The sequence below is a fragment of the Gymnoscopelus braueri genome (genome assembly GCF_963280865.1).
Source record: "Gymnoscopelus braueri genome assembly, chromosome: 17".
Classification (NCBI taxonomy): Eukaryota; Metazoa; Chordata; class Actinopteri; order Myctophiformes; family Myctophidae; genus Gymnoscopelus; species Gymnoscopelus braueri.
In genome coordinates, this window is record NC_137617.1 from 38647906 (window position 1) to 38669883 (window position 21978).

At 42.5% G+C, this 21978-nt stretch overlaps 1 protein-coding gene across 1 annotated transcript in view; it reads right to left on the reverse strand.

Moving 5' to 3' along the window:
- Positions 1-219: 219 nt before the first annotated feature.
- Positions 220-21978, reverse strand: part of cUnh10orf90 (chromosome Un C10orf90 homolog) — a gene marked incomplete at its 5' end in the record, with an annotated part of 53749 nt that continues 31990 nt past the window's right edge. The window contains one exon of the mRNA XM_080455766.1: positions 220-671. Within this exon, the coding sequence (XP_080311892.1) occupies positions 639-671 (33 nt within the window). The 3' untranslated portion in view covers positions 220-638. The remainder of the gene's footprint in view (positions 672-21978) is intronic.

Here is a 21978-nt window from a genome sequence, read left to right on the forward strand (position 1 = left end):
ATCCTAACCGTTTTTTTTGTTGTTGAAAAAACGTATGTCGCTATATATCAGTGATTCTCAAACTCTTTCATGTCAAGGACCCCCAAAATGATATGTATCTGGCCCCCATCTCAAAATATTTTGTTCCAGATACCACCCCCCCCCCCCAGAAGCAAATATATATGAGTTAAAAATGCTCGCTTTAAAAAATATATATATATATTCAAAGATTTGCACATATTTTCACGATTTTTCAAAAATAGCAGCATAGCTATGAGCTTGCATATCTGCTATTTTTGAATAGCCCAAAGAGATCTTAAAATGACACAGATGCGTTCCCGGTCTTAATGGGATAAAAGAAGCAGCTCGGCTCAGATCAAAACAGATCAAACCGCATCAAAGGATACAGACGGGTCTTGTAAATCAATCGCATTGTCAATCATTTGGAAGGGGAATGGAAACAGACTAATGATGTCTCAGATGGTTTTTAGATTTTTTTTTTGTATATACTGGTATTTTAGCTATAAACTGTCATCTATTGTTATATTAGTGCTGATCTCTCCTTGGTTTATTTCATCAGTCTCTGCGTGGCTCTGCAACAGGGAAGACATCTCGTATTGAAGATCCACCCTCTCAGCTTCACTTTTCAGTCGTTAACTTCAGGTCCTTTGAAGAATCTGATCCAACAATTTCTGCAAAGGAAAAAAAGCACGGTTCAGACACGCGTATATACGCAATGCAGCCTGATTATAGACAGACAGAGAGCTTTCCCCACATTTTCCCCCCGTTTCCCCACACACACTTATATCTCTTCCCTTAGCCTCAGCCGGGCAGCACTATATCCAGGTACACACCATGGACATATTAAAATACATACTCGGTTCATTTAACCCTAAAGGTCAATTTTGTACACTCTAAATTAACCACTTAAGCCCTAGTTCATTGGTTCTCAGAGTGGGGTCCGGGGACCCCCAGGGGTCCTTGTGGGGGGTACCAGGGGGTCCCCAGCAAAATTAGTTAATATAGCGTCACAATCATTTCAACTACTTTAACCATATTAAAAAATAGCAGATGAGCTTGTAGATCTGCTATTTTTGAAAAATCCCTGGTACAAAATATTCTTGAGATGGGGGGGGGGGGGTCTGCAGCCAAATACCTATCATTTTGGGGGTCCTTGACATGAAAAAGTTTGAGAACCACTGCCCCAGTTAACTCTTTCACTGCCAGACTTATTTCAGAATGTGTTGTCCCATTGCCAGGAAAAAGGTGCATTTTTCCTCTGTTTGTTTTTTAACATTGAAGTGAATGGAGCAGCAATTTTTTGGATAGCGTTATCTCCTAGTTCCTTTGAGATAAACCCCCCCAAAAAAATACCATTTTTTTTTTTTTTTCTTCATATTTTCGTCTTTCCGTCATTGGCCATGATAGCCATAGAGCCATCGGACGGGAATTCCCGTCCGGGGCAGTCAAAGAGTTAATATACTTTGTAGTACGATGCTGTCTAAGAGACGATCTACAAGCTCACACGAGCTATTACAAGCTATTTTCGCTGTTTTTGAACATTCGGGGTAAAATTCGTTGCAACATTTTCTGTCCGTAATGACGAAATGAATTGAAAGCACACTGAGGATGTTATTGTACGTAGACGGAGAGTATAGAGAGACGGGCCCACCACAGCGTGCATTGCAAACCTTCTCAGCTCCACCATCCATGTCTGTATAGGTTGTGTGCCATGCAGGGTCTACTAAACTACAAAGCTGTGGCATATAGCCCTGCTGCCACACATCCCTTATCTGTTGCCTCTGCAGCAGTGTGGGCGAAAGGAGTTGTTCTGTAGCAATGCAACGCTCCCACTCTTTCCCACTCTCTCTGCAGGCAGCTCCACACTGAATGGTGGCAGTGCAACAACTATAGAGCTCTCTGCCATGTGAAGGGCCTTTTGTTTGTTTCTCCACAGCAACATTGAACCCATACACACCCTTCAGCACAATGACACTGTTCACACATGCAGAGAGAGAGAGAGAGAGAGAGAGAGAGAGAGAGAGAGAGAGAGAGAGAGAGAGAGAGAGAGAGAGAGAGAGAGAGAGAGAGAGAGAGAGAGATAGAGAGATAAGTACTGTACTTCTAAGTACAATTTTGAGGTATTGTACATGACTTGAGTATTTCCAATTTCCAATACTTTTACTTCTACTCCACTACATCTCAGAGGCAAATATTTTACTTTTACTCCACTACAATTATTTGAAAAAATGTAGTTACTGGTTACTTTGCAGGACTTTTACTTGTAACAACGTATTTCTATATTGCAGTATTGGTACTTAAATAACGAATATGAGTACTTTTTCCACCACTGAGAGACAGACAGACAGACAGACAGACAGACAGAAAATCTGTCAAAAGCATATTCCATTCTTTAGTAAATGACTAAAGAATGGAATCTGCTTTTGACATATTCTCTCTAGTATAATGTAAACAAAGCACACACAACAATCTTTAAAAAAAAAGAATGAGTCAAGGTATTTGACAGCAGCACCTCCTTTGGGTTCAAAATGATTGTGTCTGAACAAAAACTCATGCCTGTGTTTTTGCCTACTGATATGTTCTTAAACACATCTGTCCTTGGGAAGAGAATGTGAGGAGGGAAATGTGTGTTAGCAGTGACCTCTTGTGGATGATGCGAGTGATTGCTCCTGTTCAAGAACATTTCGTGCATTCAAGCGGTAATTTCCAGTGGTGGAAAAAGTACTAAAAAGTTTTACTTAAGTAAAAGTATCAATACTGCTATGTAGAAATACTTAGTAAAATACAAGTAAAAGGCCAGAATTCAAAATGTACTTAAGTAAAAGTACAAAAGTATTGGTATCAAAATGTACTTAATGTCCCAAAAGTACAAAAGTGTAGTCTTTATGCAGAATGTCCCATTTCACAACTTTTCAAATGTATGAGATGTATAAAGATCTTTTGAAAATAGCAGATCTACAAGCTCACAATGCGTCGCTATGCGACGCATTGTGAGCTTGTAGATCGGCTATTTTCATTCGTCCACAGTATGAAAAAATGCTTACGGCTCCAGGAAACCCCAAAAAAGCTAGAGCAGGATGCAGAGCATTTAAGTTTCAGGCACCTCAGCTGTGGAACCTTCTCCCAGTCTCAGTCCGTGAAGCAGACACACTCTGTATATTTAAGACTAGATTAAAAACCTTTCTCTATTAAAGCCTATAGCCGAAGTGTATAGACTCAGTCACCCTATAGTCATCCTCTCTCCCCTCCTCCTCCCCCCCTTTCTCCTCTCTCCTCTCGTCCTCTCTCTTCTCGTTCTCCCTTTTGGTTGTGTGGGTTTGTGTCCCATTGGTACAATCGTAATTAGCCCTGTACGGATTCACGCTCTAGTAAGGCCTGCCACTAATTCGACACCCGGGGACCCGCTCCCCGGAATTTATTTTATCTCCCACGTCGCAGTTCCATGGACTGTCACTACGGACCCCCAGCTGTGGCTCAAGACTGTGACTGCGGACAGGGCCTCTCCATGGAGCACGACCGTGGATTTCTACTACACTACACTATACCACCACACTATACTGTATATTATCTTAACATTCTTATATTATACCATTATATACTGCATACACATTATTGCTGTACTATATTATATTATCATATACTATCTTACACTATTATATTTGCTATTATTGGTATTGTTACTACTTCAACTGTATCTCTTTCTGTCTCTCCTCTGTCTTTCCCTCTCTCTCTCTTCTTTCCCCCGACACAGTCGAGGCAGAAGGCCGCCACCCTAGAGCCTAGGGTCTGCCTGACGTTTCTTCCAGTTAAGAGGGAGTTTTTCGTTGCCACTGTCGCAAAATTGTTTGCTCAGGGTGGGATTGTCGGGTCTCTTCTCTACATGTAAAGTGTCTTGAGACAACTTGTTGTGATTTGACACTTTAATAAAATTGAATTGAATTGAATTCATATGAACTGTCTCTTCCTATACAGCCTCAATTTACAGCTCAGAAGCTGGCCCCTTGAGGAGTACGTACAGTGACAAAGATCACTGTCTTTGCCCAGCTCACATCCCCGAACACGACCAATTGTTGTTCGAATAGACACTCGGCCAAACCGTATGCACCGTGGTGGATTCTAACCCCTAGACTTTGCGATGGTGGACAGGTACTTTACCAATGCACCACGTTTAAGATAGAAATGTGTGCAGATATAAGAACACCTGCACAAATCAGCGTTGTTACGCATGCGTGTCAACACTTTGTGTTGCGGGTGACATCATACCAGAGCTCTGGACAGCCTTATATAAGGTATCCGAGATATCAGAGAGAGAGAGTTATCGAGACGTTTACTTACAAGTGTGCCAGAGAGAGAGAGAGAGAGAGAGATGTTGTGTTGGTTTTTGACCCTGAAAGTAGAACTGGTGCATCTCGAAAGCAAACTGATTCATTGTGCTGTTGTGTCAGTGGGGGACAATGTTTACTCTTTTGCAGGGCTCCATACCGCCGGTGTGACCAGCGACATGGATCAAATTGATGTGCAGGTCTTCAACACAGTGTCTTGTCACTGGACGAAGTTGTCTCCGGTGACAAATGGAAAAGGAGAACGGCCCCTCGAGGTTCCCTCCCCGCGCTTGGGCCACACGGCTGTGCTGATAGAGGATTTCATCTACGTCTGGGGGGGAAGAGTGAGGTTTGAGACGATCGAAATCACGGAGCAGCGCCAGTACGATTTCGGCGAGGGGAATTACAGGAAGATCACGGAGGAGCGCCAGGACCCTATTCTTTATGCATTTGATGTCGACACCCACAGATGGTTAAATCTCGAGATTTTTGGGACCGTTCCAGCGGGGAGAGAGGGCCACTCGGCTTGTGTCTTAGGGAAGGTCATGTACATCTATGGAGGAGAGACCTATAGTTCCCAGTACTCGGTAGGAAGTAGACGTGGTGGCGGCGGTAGTAGCCGTGATACTAAAAATGACTTGTACAAGTTGGACACCAGCACAATGGTCTGGTCTTTAATTGACACCGGAGGCATTCCGCCATCTGCTTCACACCGTCACTCTGCCACCATCATCGGGACAAAGATGTTTGTATTTGGGGGAAAAGGGAAACCCTTAACAAGGGGTTACCACAACAACATCAGAGTGTTTGACACAGAGACCAACTGCTGGCTGAACACGCCTTCTGCACAGCTTCTTCCAGAGGGACGCATACGTCATGCAGCCTTTGCCTATAATGGAGAGCTGTACATATATGGCGGTGACAACCTCAATTATTGTCGAGGGACTCCTGTCCAGGACATTGGTAACCTCAATGATCTGTGGAAATTCAACCTCAATGATCTGTGGAAATTCAACCCAAAGACCTTCTTCTGGAAGAAGGTTGAGCCCAAGGGGAAAAGATTGAAGTGTTGTATGTTCAGTTGCATGGTGAGAGATCGTCTCTTCCTCTTCGGATACACAACCCAGACACAACAACCCGTCTGTTGTTGCTTACAGGCATTAGACTTAAGTCCTAGTCTCAAGACGCTGTGCAAACTAGCAGTTATTCAGTACGGTATGGAGCAGTCTGGACTCCCACACAACATCAGGTGGGAACTGGCAGCCCCTGGGGTCCCTGGACCCCACTTTGAGAACCGCTGAACTAATTAGCGAACTAATTAGCGAACTTTCTCGCTGGTGAAAGTTCATATGGTGTGCAATGTTTTTCAGTTTTTCTTTTCCCCCCCCATTTACCCAGAGGAGGTTGGCTGAACACTAATGCTCTTGTTCAGCCACGCCCTGCTACACCTTCACAAACATGGAACTTCCCAGCAGTGGTGGAAAAAGTACATCATTTTTTTTACTTAAGTAAAAGTATCAATACTGCAATATAGAAATACTCTGTTTTTTTGTTTTTTTTATCCCACGATTCTTTTTAACCCTTTTTCACCCGGTGCCAATTATCTAAGGGATCCTGGGCGCTACACTCCCCCCGCCAACTATAGGGAGCCCAGAGCCGAGCTCATGCCTCCTTCAATGCATGAGAGCCAACTGACCTTCTTGTCACCTGACAGGGGGGAGTTTCCCCAGTAGGACGTAACGCGTGGAAGGAACACGTTATTCCAACCAGTTCCTTTCCCCTCCATCAGGCACCCCGGCTGTCATGCGGGAGGCGGTATAGCGACCATGATTACTACATGTTTTTGTGAGGGTATTAACTACCCTAGGAGACACGGGGAGAACATGCAAACTCCACACAGAGTAGGCCCTTTCGCCAACCCCAACTAGGGTATGGAGGAGAAGACACCCCCCCAGCGCCCACTGCGTCCCACAGCGTTCCCGGCGGGAATCGAACCCAGGACCTTGTAGCTGTGAGGCGACGGCGCAACCGACTGCGCCACCGGGCTCCCCCAAAAGTCCGGAATTCAAAATGTACTTGCAGAGGCCGGCGTTGTTACAAATTGTTGCTGTCGACTATTTTAGAAACCTTTCCGTGACACTCTTGTACGTTGACGTAGGGCATTAAGTTACAGGAGAAAAAAAAAGAGTAAAGTGAGCGGTGCTATTTATGAGTTATTAATTTCATCATGCGTCTCGCTAGCCAATCACAGTACGTCACAGCCAATCAGCCAATCAAAGTACAGCGAAAGACAAATTTTCACGACGCAAAGAAAAACTTTCACCACGGATGGGTCCTAAACCCTCTTATAGGAGCGGTTGCACCGCTCAAAAAGCGTGTAATATGGAGATACAAGGTTACTTGTCCGACAGGGAAAGATTAGTCAGTTCAGACTTAAGAGCAGCGGTGGTAAAAGTACTCAAATGTTTTACTTAAATAAAAGTATCAATACTGCAATCTAGAAATACTCTGTTACAAGTAAAAGTCTGGAATTAAAAAAGTACTTTAGTAAAAGTACAAAAGTATTGTTATCCAAATGTACTTAACCCATTTTGGGCGGGAACCCCTATTTGTAACTATACCTTTCAGGACGGGTACCCCTTTTGTTCCTGTTGCTATGTACAGTATATGGCAACATAATTTTTTTGTAATTTTTTAATAAATATTTGAAGTTTTTCAGAAAACTTAGGTCAGGATTTAGAAGGCGTTTTTAGAATCGGCCTCAAGTCTAAATGGGTTAAAGTACCAAATGTAAAAGTACTAAAATGTTTGAAAATAGTTGATCTACTGTAGATTGGCTATTTTCAAAGAGCCACGGTATAAAATAGGGCTAAAGTGGTTAATGTACGTTTTATAATGTAATAATGTATATCTGCAAAGTAACTAGTAACTAAAGTGTTCAAATAATTGTTGTGGAGTAAAAGTACAATATTTGCTTCTGAGATGTAGTGGAGTAGAAGTAAAAGTATAAACAATTGAAAATACTGCAGTAAAGTAAAAGTACCTCAAAATTGTACTTAAGTAGTACTTGAGTAAATGTACTTAGTTACTTTACACCACTGCTTAAGAGCATAGCAAAAAGTGAGTTAGGCTCTGCGACAACCCAACACATTTCAATTCACATGGTAACCTGTCAGTTTAATTTGTAAACATTCATAGTGGTTGTGTGGCTCGACCAAATACACCAGATTAAAAAATATTAAAAAAAATATTCTGAACTCTAAATCTCAGTAATACAATCTCAGTCTTCCTTCATTCTGTCTACTGTCAGGACATAAATGAACTCCTCAATTGCCTGTTACCGTACATCGATTATAATATTATTGTTTATTCATTAGCACCTATATGCTGCTATCTACATTTCTATGAGTTAATTTAAGTTAATTTAAGTTAATTTAATTGTATATTCATGTCCAATGACATGACTGTGTCTCCGTCCTACTTCTCCCGCTAAACATTCCCACTGACGGCCTGTAGGAGTACCATAGACGGTAAAAAAAGAAATGGACAAAGTGACGCCCATAGACTCTACAGACGGTAAATGAAGCCTGTTTTTCAACGATTTCAAATCCGCCATATCTTTCTATTTCCGGTCCGAATATTCAAATAAGAAACTGGAAATTAATGAATGCTATTGGTTGGGAATGAATGCTATTGGTTGCATAGCTTGTCAATCAAATCATCACCAGGTAGCCACGCCCCTCCTACAGCATTACCCTGCTTTATCATCAATTGTAAAATAAATGGGACCATAATTTACCAAAACGCATATCATGGTGATTGAAAGAAGACTTTAAGCTAGCGACTGGAAACATATAGTATTTATGACAATGTTTATTAAGCTAATAAAATCAAGTGTTAAGTTCGGCAACAACCCATCCGCTTGAATGGAGCCTAATTCTTTCTGACACCAGCTGGAGTAAAACAGAGAGACTACAGGCCATTCATATGAACTGTCTCTTCCTATACAGCCTCAATTTACAACTCAGAAGCTGGGCCCTTGAGGAGTACGTACAGGGACACCACCAATTGTGTTCGAATAGACACTCGGCCAAACCGTACGCACCGCGATGGATTCTAACCCCTAGAGTTCCTTCCCTTCCCTTGTGGCTCCCTTCCCCTTGTACGGGCTCCAATACTGTAAAGATGTGTAGAATAAATAATAAGTTTCAACATTTCTGTCAAATTTGCGTCAAAGCCTGCAACACATTTATTGGCCCGGCAGCGGCATTAGTGGGCTAAAATAGGTTTTGTGGTTCCAGACAGATTTTGTTTAAATTTTTTGGTCCAAAATGGCTCTTTTGACTTTAAAGGTTGCAGACCCCTGCTCTAGACTTTACGATGGTGGACAGGTACTTTACCAATGGACAACGTTTAAGAGAAACATGTGTGCAGATTAGAGCTCGTCGGGTTAGGCATGTAACCCGAAATACCCGGGTTCCGACCCGTAACCGGCTCGGTCACGGGTCCATTCACAAGAAGTTCCACTAATACCCGAGTGGACCCGGCGAGCGGGGGGTCTCGGGGCTTAGACTGTGAAATGGACGGTTCCATTAATACCCGGGTGGAGGGAGGGAGGTCGGTCGCTCAGAAGACAGACTGGCAGTGACGCAGTCAATGACTGGCTGCTACTTATATTATCATATCACTACATAATATTATATCATTGACCTAAATGGCGATATATTAAGGATAGGATGATTAAAACATATTTATGTCTGTATAGCCTTGATGATCGTCTTTCTTGACCGAAGGCTCTGTCTGTATTAGGAACAACTTTGGACAGGTGGAAAACTTTAGTTAAACTTGCAGAGTGGCGCATTACCTGAGTTACATCTTCTGATACTTGTACTTGAATGTTGACATGAAATAATAATCCTGTTTAGTGTTTCACTACCACGAGCAAAGACTACAGCGCATATTAACGGCGCTGATCAACACATACGTTGAAAGGCTAGGACAAAGATACCAAGGATTCGACAGTGATGTCATGTCACTATGCAACAAGGAAGTAGCGACGGACGCTACGCCATGTTCGAAGTTGTTTTAAAGATAGCAAGGATTCGTCGGCGATCTGATGTGACATCACCGACGAATCCTTGGACATATTTTACCCACTCATTTATATACACCAGTTATATCAAATATTGTCGATTAACGTAACGCTTTGGTTAATGGTTAAAATTTGTAAAATAATCGAGTTAATATCAACATGTTGTTACCGGTATACTCTGCAAAGCACAATGGAAACTCCAAAGCCAATTATAATGTTAAACAACATTAAATGTGGTTTAACATTAGAAATTAACGTGGATTATAGTTGGCAATGAAGAAGGATTACAAACATCTAGAACGTGGATTTATTTTTGTATAGCTGTCCAATGAGCATTGACTGGGATTATACATCATAATCATGGAGGCTATACATTTAGGTAAAAAAGTATGAAACAAGTCTTATTTAACGCTGGTTTAACTTGTACTAATGACGTTGGTAAACAATTTTGCGTTCAGGTTTTTCGGAGGCTCGGGTTATGTACGGGTTCGGTTCTTGTATGTCACGGTTCTATACGGGTCGGTTTCCGACAGCTCTCGGTGCTGTTCGGGTCCGGATCTCAATTTCTAATAATGGCCCGGGTCCATTCGGTTACGGGTATTTTTTTCGCGGGTCCATTCGGGTATCAGTCCTTCATATTGGACCATAGGCCGGGTCCATTCGGTTCCGGGTAAAAAAATCACGGGTCCATTTGGGTTCGGGTATTTATATTTGACCCGTGAAGACCTCTAGTGCAGATATAAGAACACCTGCGCAAATCAGCGTTGTTACGCATGCGTGTCAACACTTTGTGTTGTGGGTGACATCATACCAAAGCTCTGGACAGCCTTATATAAGGTATCGGAGATATCAGAGAGAGAGCTATCGAGATATTTGCTTACAAGTTGCCAGAGAGCGATAGATCTAAAAGTGTTAGAGAGAGACACACAAAGATAGACAAAACAGAAACAGCCGCAGAGAGACAGAGACAGAGACAGAGAGAAAGAGAGAGAGAGAGAGAGAGAGAGAGAGAGAGAGAGAGAGAGAGAGAGAGATGTTGTTTTGGTCAGTGAGCCTGGAAAAAGAACTGGTGCATTCCAGAAGTGGACTGATTCATTGTGCTGTTGTGCCAGTGGGGGAAAATGTTTACTCTTTTTCAGGGCTCCAACCCAACGGTTTGACCAGCGACATGGATCAGATAGATGTGCAGGTCTTCAACACAGTGTCTTCACACTGGACGAAGTTGTCCCCGGTGACAAATGGAAAAGGAGAACGGCCCCTCGAGGTTCCCTCCCCACGCTTGGGCCACACGGCTGTGCTGATAGAGGATTTCATCTACGTCTGGGGAGGAACGGTGAAGATTGAGATGATGCGGAATGGATACAAAATCAAGGACCAGCGCCAGGACCCTATTCTTTATGCATTTGATGTCAACACCCACAGATGGTTAAATCTCACGATTTCTGGGACCGTTCCAGAGGGGAGAGAGGGCCACTCGGCTTGTGTCTTAGGGAAGGTTATGTACATCTATGGAGGAGCCGACTATAGTTCCAATTATTCAGGAGGATGGGATGGTGGTGGCGGCGGTGGTACAATCTCAAGTGTTAATAATGACTTGTACAAGTTGGACACCAGCACAATGGTCTGGTCTTTAATTGACACCGGAGGCACTCTGCCATCTGCTTCACACCATCATTCTGCCACAATCATTGGGACAAGGATGTTTGTATTTGGGGGAAAGGAGTACCGGGAGTACCACAACAACATCAGAGTGTTTGACACAGAGACCGACTGCTGGCTGAACACGCCTTCTGCACAGCTTCTTCCAGAGGGACGCATACGTCATGCAGCCTTTGCCTATAATGGAGAGCTGTACATATATGGCGGAGACAACCATGGTCTGAACCTCAGTTATCGTCTAGGGACTCCTGTCCAGGACAGTGATAACCTCAATGATCTGTGGAAATTCAACCTCAATGATCTGTGGAAATTCAACCCAAAGACCTTCTTCTGGAAGAAGGTTGAGCCCAAGGGGAAAATATTGAAGTGTAATATGTTCAGTTGCATGGTGAGAGATCGTCTCTTCCTCCTTGGATACACAACCCAGACACAACAACCCGTCTGCTGTTGCTTACAGGCCTTAGACTTAAGTCCTAGTCTCAAGACGCTGTGCAAAATAGCAGTTATTCAGTACGGTATGGAGCAGTCTGGACTCCCACACAACATCAGGTGGGAACTGGCAGCCATGACAACAGAACAGCCTGGTAAACCATCCCGATCGCCTGAATTCACAGAATCACAGATTCTTCTGCAGAAGACGTGACTGGGATGGTTTACCAGGCTAGGGGACCCCCGTCTGAAAAGGTGTTGAGGCAGGGACCCCCAGTAGAGAAGATTTATGTAAAAGAAAAATTCTTCAAAACCTTCCAAACATTTTTGATATTTTTTAAAAAAATTCCAGAAAAAGCAGATGCACAAGCTCGCAGTGACCTTGTAGATCTGCCCTCCCATCCAAATAACTTTTCTCGCTGGTTAAAGTTCATATGGTTTGCAATGTTTTTCAGTTTTTTTTTTCCTTTTACCCCCATTTACCCAGAGGAGGTTGGCTGAACACTGATTTTTCAGCCACGCCCTGCTTCACCTTCACAAACATGGAACTTCCCAGCAGTGGTGGAAGAAGTAAACTTATTTTTTTTACTCAAGTAAAAGTATCATTACAGCAATATAGAAATACTCAGTTACAAGTAAAAGTCCGGGATTCTAAATGTATTTGAGTAAAAGTACAAAAGTATTGGTATCAAAATGTAGTTAAAGTACCAAAAGTAGAAAGTAGTCTTTATGCAGAATGTCCCATTTCACAACATTTCAAATGTATGAAATGTATAAAAAAAACTAATATAGAGTTTAAGTGGTAATGCCTCTGAAATGTAGTGGAGTAGAAGTAAAAGTAGTGAAAATTGGACATACTCGAGTAAGGTAAAGAAAATACCTCAAAATTGTACTTACTGTAAGTACAGTACTTAAGTAAATGTACTTAGTTCGTTTACACCACTGAGTACTTTAACTCAAGTACAAATTTGACTGAGCAACTTTCACTTCAATATTTGACCAGAATTATCTATACTTTGACTCAAGTATTGGAATTGAGTAGGCCTACTTTGTCCATCCACTGCATTAGAATACTGCTATTGACCAGTGTTGATTTCATCGACTAAAACTATGACGAAAGATGTCGACGATGACTAAAACCAAGACTAAATATATTAAAACTAAGACTAAATATATTGACGGTTTCGTCAACAAATATAAACTAGACTATAATGTGAAGGACAAGTGGAAAATAGATCCAATAGAACTAAAAGAGAAGTCGTTTTATGTTTGGTTGCGCTCGGGTGTTGCGCTCTGAAAATAGCAGATCTACGCGCTGCGACGCGTCGTGAGCTTGTAGATCGGCTATTTTCAGCATGCAACCAAGTGTAACGTCCCCAGCCTGTCGGAGGACCATAGACTGTATAAAGATAAATCGACAAAGTGACGCCCATATAGACTCTACAGACCGTAAATGAAGCCTGTTTTTCAGCTATTTCAAATCCGCCATATCTTTCTATATCCGGTCAGAATGTGCAAATAAGAAACCGGAAATGCATGAATGCTATTGGTTGGGACCAGAGCGGGGGTGGGGAATGAATGCTATTGGTTCTGTAGCTTGTCAATCAAATCATCACCAGGTAGCCACACCCCTTCTACAGCATACCCTACTTTATCATCGATTGTAAAATAAATGGGACCATAATTTACCAAAACCCATATCATGGTGATTGAAAGACGACTTTAAACTAGCGACTGGACGCATAGAATTTATGAAAATGTTTATTAGGTAATAAAATCAAGTGTTAAGTTCGGCAACAACCCATCCGCTTGAATGGCTAAGATGGCCTAATTCTTTCTGAAACCAGCTGGGGTAAAAAAGCAAGACTACAGGCCTTTCATATGAACTGTCTCTTCCTATACAGAATCAACTCAGAAGCTGGCCCCTTAAGGAGTACGTACAGTGACAAAGATCACCCTCCTTGCCCAGCTCACATCCCCGAACACGTCCGATTGTGTTCGAATAGACACTCAGCCAAACCGTATGCACCGCGGTGGATTCTAACCCCTAAACTTTGCGATGGTGGACAGGTACTTTACCAATGCACCACGTTTAAGAGAGAAATGTGTGCAGATATAAGAACACCTGCACAAATCAGCTTTGTTACGCATGCGTGTCAACACTTTGTGTTGTGGGTGACATCACACAAGAGCTCTGGACAGCCTTATATAAGGTATCGGAGATATCAGAGAGAGAGAGCTATCAAGACATTTGAATACAAGTGTACCAGAGAGAGATAGATATAAAAGTGTTAGAGAGAGAGACACACAGATAGACGAGACAGAAAGAGACGCAGAGAGAGAGAGAGGGAGAGAGAGACAGAGAGAAAAAGATGTTGGGTTGGTCGTTGACCCTGAAAAGAGAACTGGTGCATCCCGAAAGCAGACTGATTCATTGTGCTGTTGTACCAGTGGGGGACAATGTTTACTCTTTTGCAGGGTTCTATCCCGCCGGTGCGACCAGCGACATGGATCAGATTGATGTGCAGGTCTTCAACACAGTGTCTTATGACTGGACTAAGTTGTCCCCGGTGACAAATGGAAAAGGAGAACGGCCCCTCGAGGTTCCCTCCCCACGCTTGGGCCACACGGCTGTGCTGATAGAGGATTTCATCTACGTCTGGGGGGGAACAGTGAGGTTTGTGGAGATCAATTATGACCCTAATCGTTATGCACGCTCGTTTTTTTTTTTCACAATGACTACACAATCACAGAGCACCGCCAGGACCCTATTCTTTATGCCTTTGATGTATCAAATCATCTGTACACCCACAGATGGTTAAATCTCGACATTTCTGGGACCGTTCCAGTGGGGAGAGAGGGCCACTCGGCTTGTGTCTTAGGGAAGGTCATGTACATCTATGGAGGAGAGACCTATAGTTCCACGTACTCAAAAGGAAGTAGCCGTTCTGGCGGCGGTAGTAGCTATGGTATTAATAATGACTTGTACAAGTTGGACACCAGCACAATGGTCTGGTCTTTAATTGACACCGGAGGCACTCGGCCATCTGCTTCACACCGTCACTCTGCCACCATTATCGGGACAAAGATGTTTGTATTTGGGGGAAAGGGGAAACAGACGTATCACAACAACATCAGTGTGTTTGACACAGAGACCAACTTCTGGCTGAGCACGCCTTCTGCACAGAGTCATCCAGAGGGACGCATGCGTCATGCAGCCTTTGCCTATAATGGAGAGCTGTACATATATGGCGGCGACAACATTGGTCTGAACCTCAATTATCGTCAAAATGTACGTCGAGAGACTCCTCCTGTCCAGGAAAGTGATAACTTCAATGATCTGTGGAAATTGAACCCAAAGACCTTCTTCTGGAACAAGGTTGAGCCCAAGGGTAAAGGCCTGGATTGGAAGTGTAGTATGTTCAGTTGCATGGTGAGAGATCGTATCTTACTCTTTGGATACACAACCCAGACACAACAACCCGTCTGTTGTTCCTTACAGGCCTTAGACTTAAATTCTAGTCTGAAGTTGCTGTGCAAACTAGCAGTTATTCGGTACGGTATGGAGCAGTCTGGACTCCCACACAACATCAGGTGGGAACTGGCAGCCATGACAACAAAATAAAGAAATAAGAAAATAAGAAAACAGTGAGGCCAATAAAATATACACAAACATGGCACTTCCCAGTACAACCACAGTCTTGTACTGTTTTGCCACTGAGCACTGGAGCAGTTTTGGGGTTCAGTGCCTTGCTCAACGCTACTCCAGCGGTGTTGGGGGAAGTATGGGGGGGCTTTATTTTGTGTCTGTTGGTTTAAGTACAGAAATATATTTTTTTCTCCAGGGTTTTCTGCCATTAACTCATTCAGTTCCATTGACGCGTTTGACATGTTTTTTCCCGAAGGCCCTGGGTGCCAATGATGTGTTTTTGTGTTTTTTTATCTTCTTCACAGAACCAGGAGATAATGTGATCCCAAGATTTACTGCTCCATTCACTTCCTGGTTAAAGTATTTGGGAAATATTCTGTATCTCGGCTCCCGTGTATTTTTGGCGAGACATACTATTTTCAACGGTGTATAAAAAGCGAACGGGAGGTCGTTTTTTTTCTCGTTTTTTTTTCGCGGAAGCACAGTGAAACCCTCCGTGATTAACAACCATCAGGGGATCGATCACACTGGAAATATTCTGTGACTACTTGAAAAGGTAAGAAAATCGAAAAATCACTGGCACTATGGGCAACAGTTGATGCTTGTTCAACACGCCAGTTAACCTACTTTATAATGCATCAAGGCAATAATATGTTTCATTTGTGCACAATCAAATAGGACCATGTACTCTTAGATTGCATCAAACGATCCATTTGATCCATCAGGAATTGGAGAAAAAAAAGAACCAGTGTTCCAGTGTAGTTATTATTTAGTCACAAGCTCTTGTTAAAGCTGCACTATACGCAACTTTCCTGTTCTTACACCAGATTTGAACCCAGTTCATCTGCGCAAGTGCTGAATGTATTTTTTCTTTTATTATTTTTTTACCACTGAGCTAATAGAGCCTGAAAATGCATTTCAAATTTTGTGTCAAACCAGAGACAGGATGGTGTGAAAGGTTGCGTCCGACCTAAACACGGGATCTAAATGTCTCAATAGAAGAGCACGGACACCAAATACAATCGTCCCGGTTGTATTATGTTTATATTGTATTGACATGCTCTGCTTTACCATACTGTACAGATTTGAAAAAATCAAAGTGACGCCCATAGACTCTACAGACCGTAAATGAAGCCTATTTTTCAACGATTTCAAATCCGTCATATCTTTCTATATCTGGTACGAAAATGCAAATAAGAAACCGGAAATTAATGAATGCTATTGGTTGGGACCAGAGCGGGGGTGGGGAATGAATGCGATTTTTTGCATAGCTTGTCAATCAAATAATCACCAGGTAGCCACGCCCCACCTACAGCAAACCCTACTTTATCATCAATTGTAAAATAAATGGGACCATAATTTACCAAAATGCATATCATGGTGATTGAAAGAAGACTTTAAACTAGCGACTGGAAGCATATAGTATTTATGACAATGTTTATTAAGGTAATAAAATCAAGTGTAAAGTTAGGCAACAACCCATCCGCTTGAATGGAGCTTAATTCTTTCTGACACCAGCTGGGGTGAAACAGCGAGACTACAGGCCATTCATATGAACTGTCTCTTCCTATAGAGCACCGAAGTCTGACGTAATTTACACATCCTTGGTTTGTCTACCTGGTTCGCGGTTTTCCACCCCATTCTGAATCCCATAGACGTAATTAATATCGCGTCAAATAAGAACTGTGTTCCAAAAATAAACAAATGACCCCGGCGGTTTGACTCTTATGGATTTGAAGCATGAACTGACGGTGAGAAAACGATAATGTTACTTCCGCCGAATTAGTTAAATTTTCGCCAGAAACAGACTGTATCAAATATAAGTGACTGACTATCATAAACGATACAGAACATCCTCCCTGACAATATCTATTTTTGGACCACAATTCTTATATGAGTGATTCTATGATGACCCAATGTTATTCTCCATAGCGAAATTACTTTACGAACCTGGGGATGAGCGAGTGACGCCAGGACCCCTGTACTCTATACAGCCTCAATTTACCACAGCCTCAATTTACCACTCAGAAGCTGGCCCCTTGAGGAGTACGTACAGTGACAAAGATCACCCTCCTTGCCCAGCTCACATCCCCGAACACGACCAATTGTGTTCGAATAGACACTCGGCCAAACCGTATGCACCGCGTGGATTCTAACCCCTAGACTTCGTGGTGGTGGACAGGTACTTTACCAATGCACCACGTTTAAGAGAGAAATGTGTGCAGATATAAGAACACCTGCGCGAATCAGCGTTGTTACGCATGCGTGTCAACACTTTGTGTTGTGGGTGACATCACACCAGAGCTCTGGACAGCCTTATATAAGGTATCGGAGATATCAGAGAGAGAGAGAGCTATCGAGACATTCACGTACAAGTGTGCCAGAGAGCGATATATCTAAAAGTGTTAGAGAGAGACTGATCTAAAAGTGTTGAGAGAGACACACAGAGATAGAAGAGAGAGGGAGAGAGAAAGATGTTGTGTTGGTCGTTGACCCTGGAAAGAGAACTGGTGCATTCCAAAAGCGGACTGATTTATTGTGCTGCTGTACCAGTGGGGGACAATGTTTACTCTTTTACAGGGTTCTATCCCGGTGTGACCAGCGACATGGATCAGATTGATGTGCAGGTCTTCAACACAGTGTCTTCTCACTGGATGAAGTTGTCCCCGGTGACAAATGGAAAAGGAGAACGACCCCTCGAGGTTCCCTCCCCACGCTTGGGCCACACGGCTGTGCTGATAGAGTATTTCATCTATGTCTGGGGGGGAAGAGTGACGTTTGAGACGGAGGAGCGCCAGGACCCTATTCTTTATGCATTTAATGTCGACACCCACAGATGGTTAAATCTCGAGATTTCTGGGACCGTTCCAGCGGGGAGAGAGGGCCACTCAGCTTGTGTCTTAGGGAAGGTTATGTACATCTATGGAGGAGACAACTATAGTGCCCATATTATAGATGGTGGGCGCCTTAGTAGCTATGGTGTTGAAAATGACTTGTACAAGTTGGACACCAGCACAATGGGCTGGTCTTTAATTGACACCGGAGGCACTCAGCCATCTGCTTCACACCATCACTCTGCCACCATCATCGGGACAAAGATGTTTGTATTTGGGGGAAAAGGGTTCGAGAAGTACCACAACAACATCAGAGTATTTGACACAGAGACCAACTGCTGGCTGAGGACGCCTTCTGCACAGAGTCATCCAAAGGGACGAATGCGGCATGCAGCCTTTGCCTATAATGGAGAGCTGTACATATATGGCGGCGACAACCTTGGTATGAACCTCATTATTCACCGTCCTTATGTCCAGGACAGTGATAACCTCAATGATCTGTGGACATTCAACCCAAAGACCTTCTTCTGGAAGAAGGTTGAGCCCAAGGGGAAAGGCCTGGATTGGAAGTGTAGTATGTTCAGTTGCATGGTGAGAGATCGTATCTTCCTCTTTGGATACACATTAACCCAGACGCAACAACCCGTCTGTTGTTGCTTACAGGCCTTATACTTAAGTCCTAGTCTCAAGACGCTGTGCAAACTAGCAGTTATTCGGTACGGTATGGAGCAGTCTGGACTCCCACACAACATCAGTTGGGAACTGACAGCCATGACAACAAAAATAAATACATAATAAAATAAGAAAGCAGTGAGTCCAATAAAATAACACAAACATGGCACTTCCCAGTACAACCATAGTCTTGTACTGTTCTGCCACTGAGCAACTCCACTGGAGCAGTTTTGGGGGTTCAGTGCCTTGCTCAAGGCTACTTCAGCGGTGTTGGGGGAAGTATGGGGGGGCTTTATTTTGTGTCTGTTGGTTTAAGTACAGAAACGTTTTTTTTTTTTCAGGGTTTCTTCCTTTTACTCATTCAGATCCATTGACGTGTTTGACGTGTTTTTTCCGAAGGCCCTGGGTGCCAATAACGTGTTTGACATGGTTTTGTGTTTTAATTTAGTTTTTTTTCTTCAAAGAACCAGGAGATAACGTGATCCCAAGATTTACTGCTCCATTCACTTCCTGGTTAAAGTATTTGGGATATAGTCTGTATCTCGGCTCCTGTGTTTTTTGCCTGTGCATTTTTGGCGAGACATGCTATTTTCAACGGCGTATAACAAGCGAACGGGAGGTCACGATTTATTTATTTTTCTTTTCACGGAAGCACAGTGAAACCCTCCGTGATTAGCAACCATCAGGGGATCGATCATACTGGAGATAGATATTCTGTGACTACTTGAAAAGGTAAGAAAATAGAAATCACTGGCAGAAGGGCATTTATTTTTTTATTTACTTGCCACTGAATGAGTAAATAGATGGTGGAGAGAGAGTCGGGAGTGAGATGCAGCAAAGCTATTGGCTATTGGGTCAACAGAACATGTTCAATTATATACACACATAAGACACAGACAAAGCCAGAATAAACAGTTGATACTTGTTCAACACGCCAGTTAACCGACTTTATAACGCATCAAGGCAATAATATGTTTCAGTTGTGCACAATCAAATAGGACCATGTACTCTTAGATTGCATCAAACGATCCATTTGATCCATCAGGAACTGGGGAAAAAAATTCCAGAGTAGTTATTATTTAATCACAAGCTCAAAGCTGCACTACGTAACTTTCCTGTTCTTACACCAGATTTGAACCCAGTTCATCTGTGCAAGTGCTGAATTTTTTTTTTCTTTCTTTTTTTCCTTTTTTAACCACTGAGCTAATAGAGCCTGAAAATGCATTTCAAATTTTGTGTCAAACCAGAAACAGGATGGTGTCAAAGGTCGCGTCCAACCTAGATACGGGATCTAAATGTCTCAATAGAAGAGCACGGAGACCAAATACAATCGTCCCAGTTGTATAAGTTATATTGTATTGACTCTGTAATGCTCTGCTCTACCATACTGTACAGATTCGACAAAATATGATTTTATTCCCTAAAGAAAATGACATAACTGAGCTCTACTTTCTCTACTTTTTCGTTTGCTCAGCTGTTTTCGAAATAGGGCTTCAGTGGTTAATGTATGTTTTTGTAATAGTAAAATAATGGTAGTGGAGTAAAAAGTGCAATATTTAGTTTAGTTAATAGGAAAATAAGTGAGTAAAATTACCTCAAAATTGTACTTAAGGTGCAGTAAGTGATTTTCCTTTATTATAATAAGAGCTTTTAATTCTGATAGTAATCATTGTTATGTTACTATACATCTACATATAATAACAGTATGCTAAGGTTGGCAAGGAATATCACTTCAAACACTAGCCATGTTTTGTATGGAGAATATAGGTTGCTGCCTTCAGGAAGGAGATACGGTGTTCCAACATACAATAAGGTCAGACTGAAGCAGTGGCGTACCCACTGTAGAGGCAGGGCAGGCCTGCCCAGCTAAGCTCTCGCCTCCCCTAAAAAACCCAAATAACCCTAAAATGTGTCATTGCGTGCTTAACGTCCTCAAAGTCACGCATTCCAACAAGCTTGGATGAACTGAGACGATTGGACCTTCTGTTCCAGAGGTAATGGACAAAAAATCTTGAAAACGGCAACTTTCGCCGGTTTTCGATCGCCGATATTCGATTTCATGAAATTTCTTTTTTGGGGTTAATAGGGGGGGGGGGGGGGGTCTCGCCTGCCCTAAATGGAAATCCTGGGAAAGCCACTGAACTGAAGAGGTCCTTTGTCCATCAGTCGCCATTGAGGCTTAATCAGGAGTTTTAGGCCAGGGGTAGGCTGAGTGGTGTGGTGGACATAGCTCTTGTCTTTATGTATGTATTTTTGTTTTTGTTTTCACGTCACGTCACGTGAGTTTACTGTTTATGTGTTGCATTGCATACATGGCTGCTGGGTCGCAAGACAAATTTCAGCGTGAACTGACAATAAAGTATTATCGTATTATCGTATATAGGGTGTTTGTTCAGTACCAGGGGTCTCCCTGTCTCCAGCTCTTAGCAGTGGTGGAAAAAGTACTCAAATTCTTTACTTAAGTAAAAGTACCAATACTGCAATATAAAAATACTCTGTTACAAGTAAAAGTTCAGAATTAAAAATGTACTTGAGTAAAAGTACAAAAGTATTGGCATCAAAATGTACTTGAAGTACCAAAAGTAATGGTACTAAATATTTGAAAATAGCAGATCTACAAGCTCACAACGCGTCGTGATGCGACGCGTTGTGAGCTTGTAGATCTGCTATTTTCAAATAGCCTAGGTATAAAATAGGGCTAAAGTGGTTCATGTATGTTTCATTATATCATCATTTATCTGAAAAGTAACTAGTAACTAAAGTTTTCAAATAATCGTAGTGGAGTAAAAGTACAATATTTGCCTCTGAGATGTAGTGGAGTAGAAGTAAAAGTATTGGAAATCGGAAATACTCAAGTAAAGTACAAATACCTCAAAATTGTACTTAAGTAAATGTACTTCCACCACTGGCTCTTAGTAAACAGAAAATGCATTTTCAGGTCAGGATACCAATTTCATCCTAACAGGAGAGAGAACTCATACAGGATGCAGGATAAACGGTATTTGACAGCTGCACCCCCTCTGGGTTCAAAATGATTCTGTCTGAACAAACCCATGCCTGTGTTTTAAACTACTGAGGTATTCTTAACACAACTGTCCTCAGGAAGTGATGTATGGGGGCAGTGACCTCTTGTGGAGGATGACAGTAATTGCTCATGTTCGAGAACATTTTCTCAGCACTTTCTCATCGTAAAAACTCCAAACAAACTTAAAACATGTTTTGAAATATTAAACCTGACAGATTGTCACCCCAAATGTGCTAATAAACCATCACAAGCTTAAACAGAAGGCAGCAGAGGCCGGAAATGTCTCCTATCTTGAG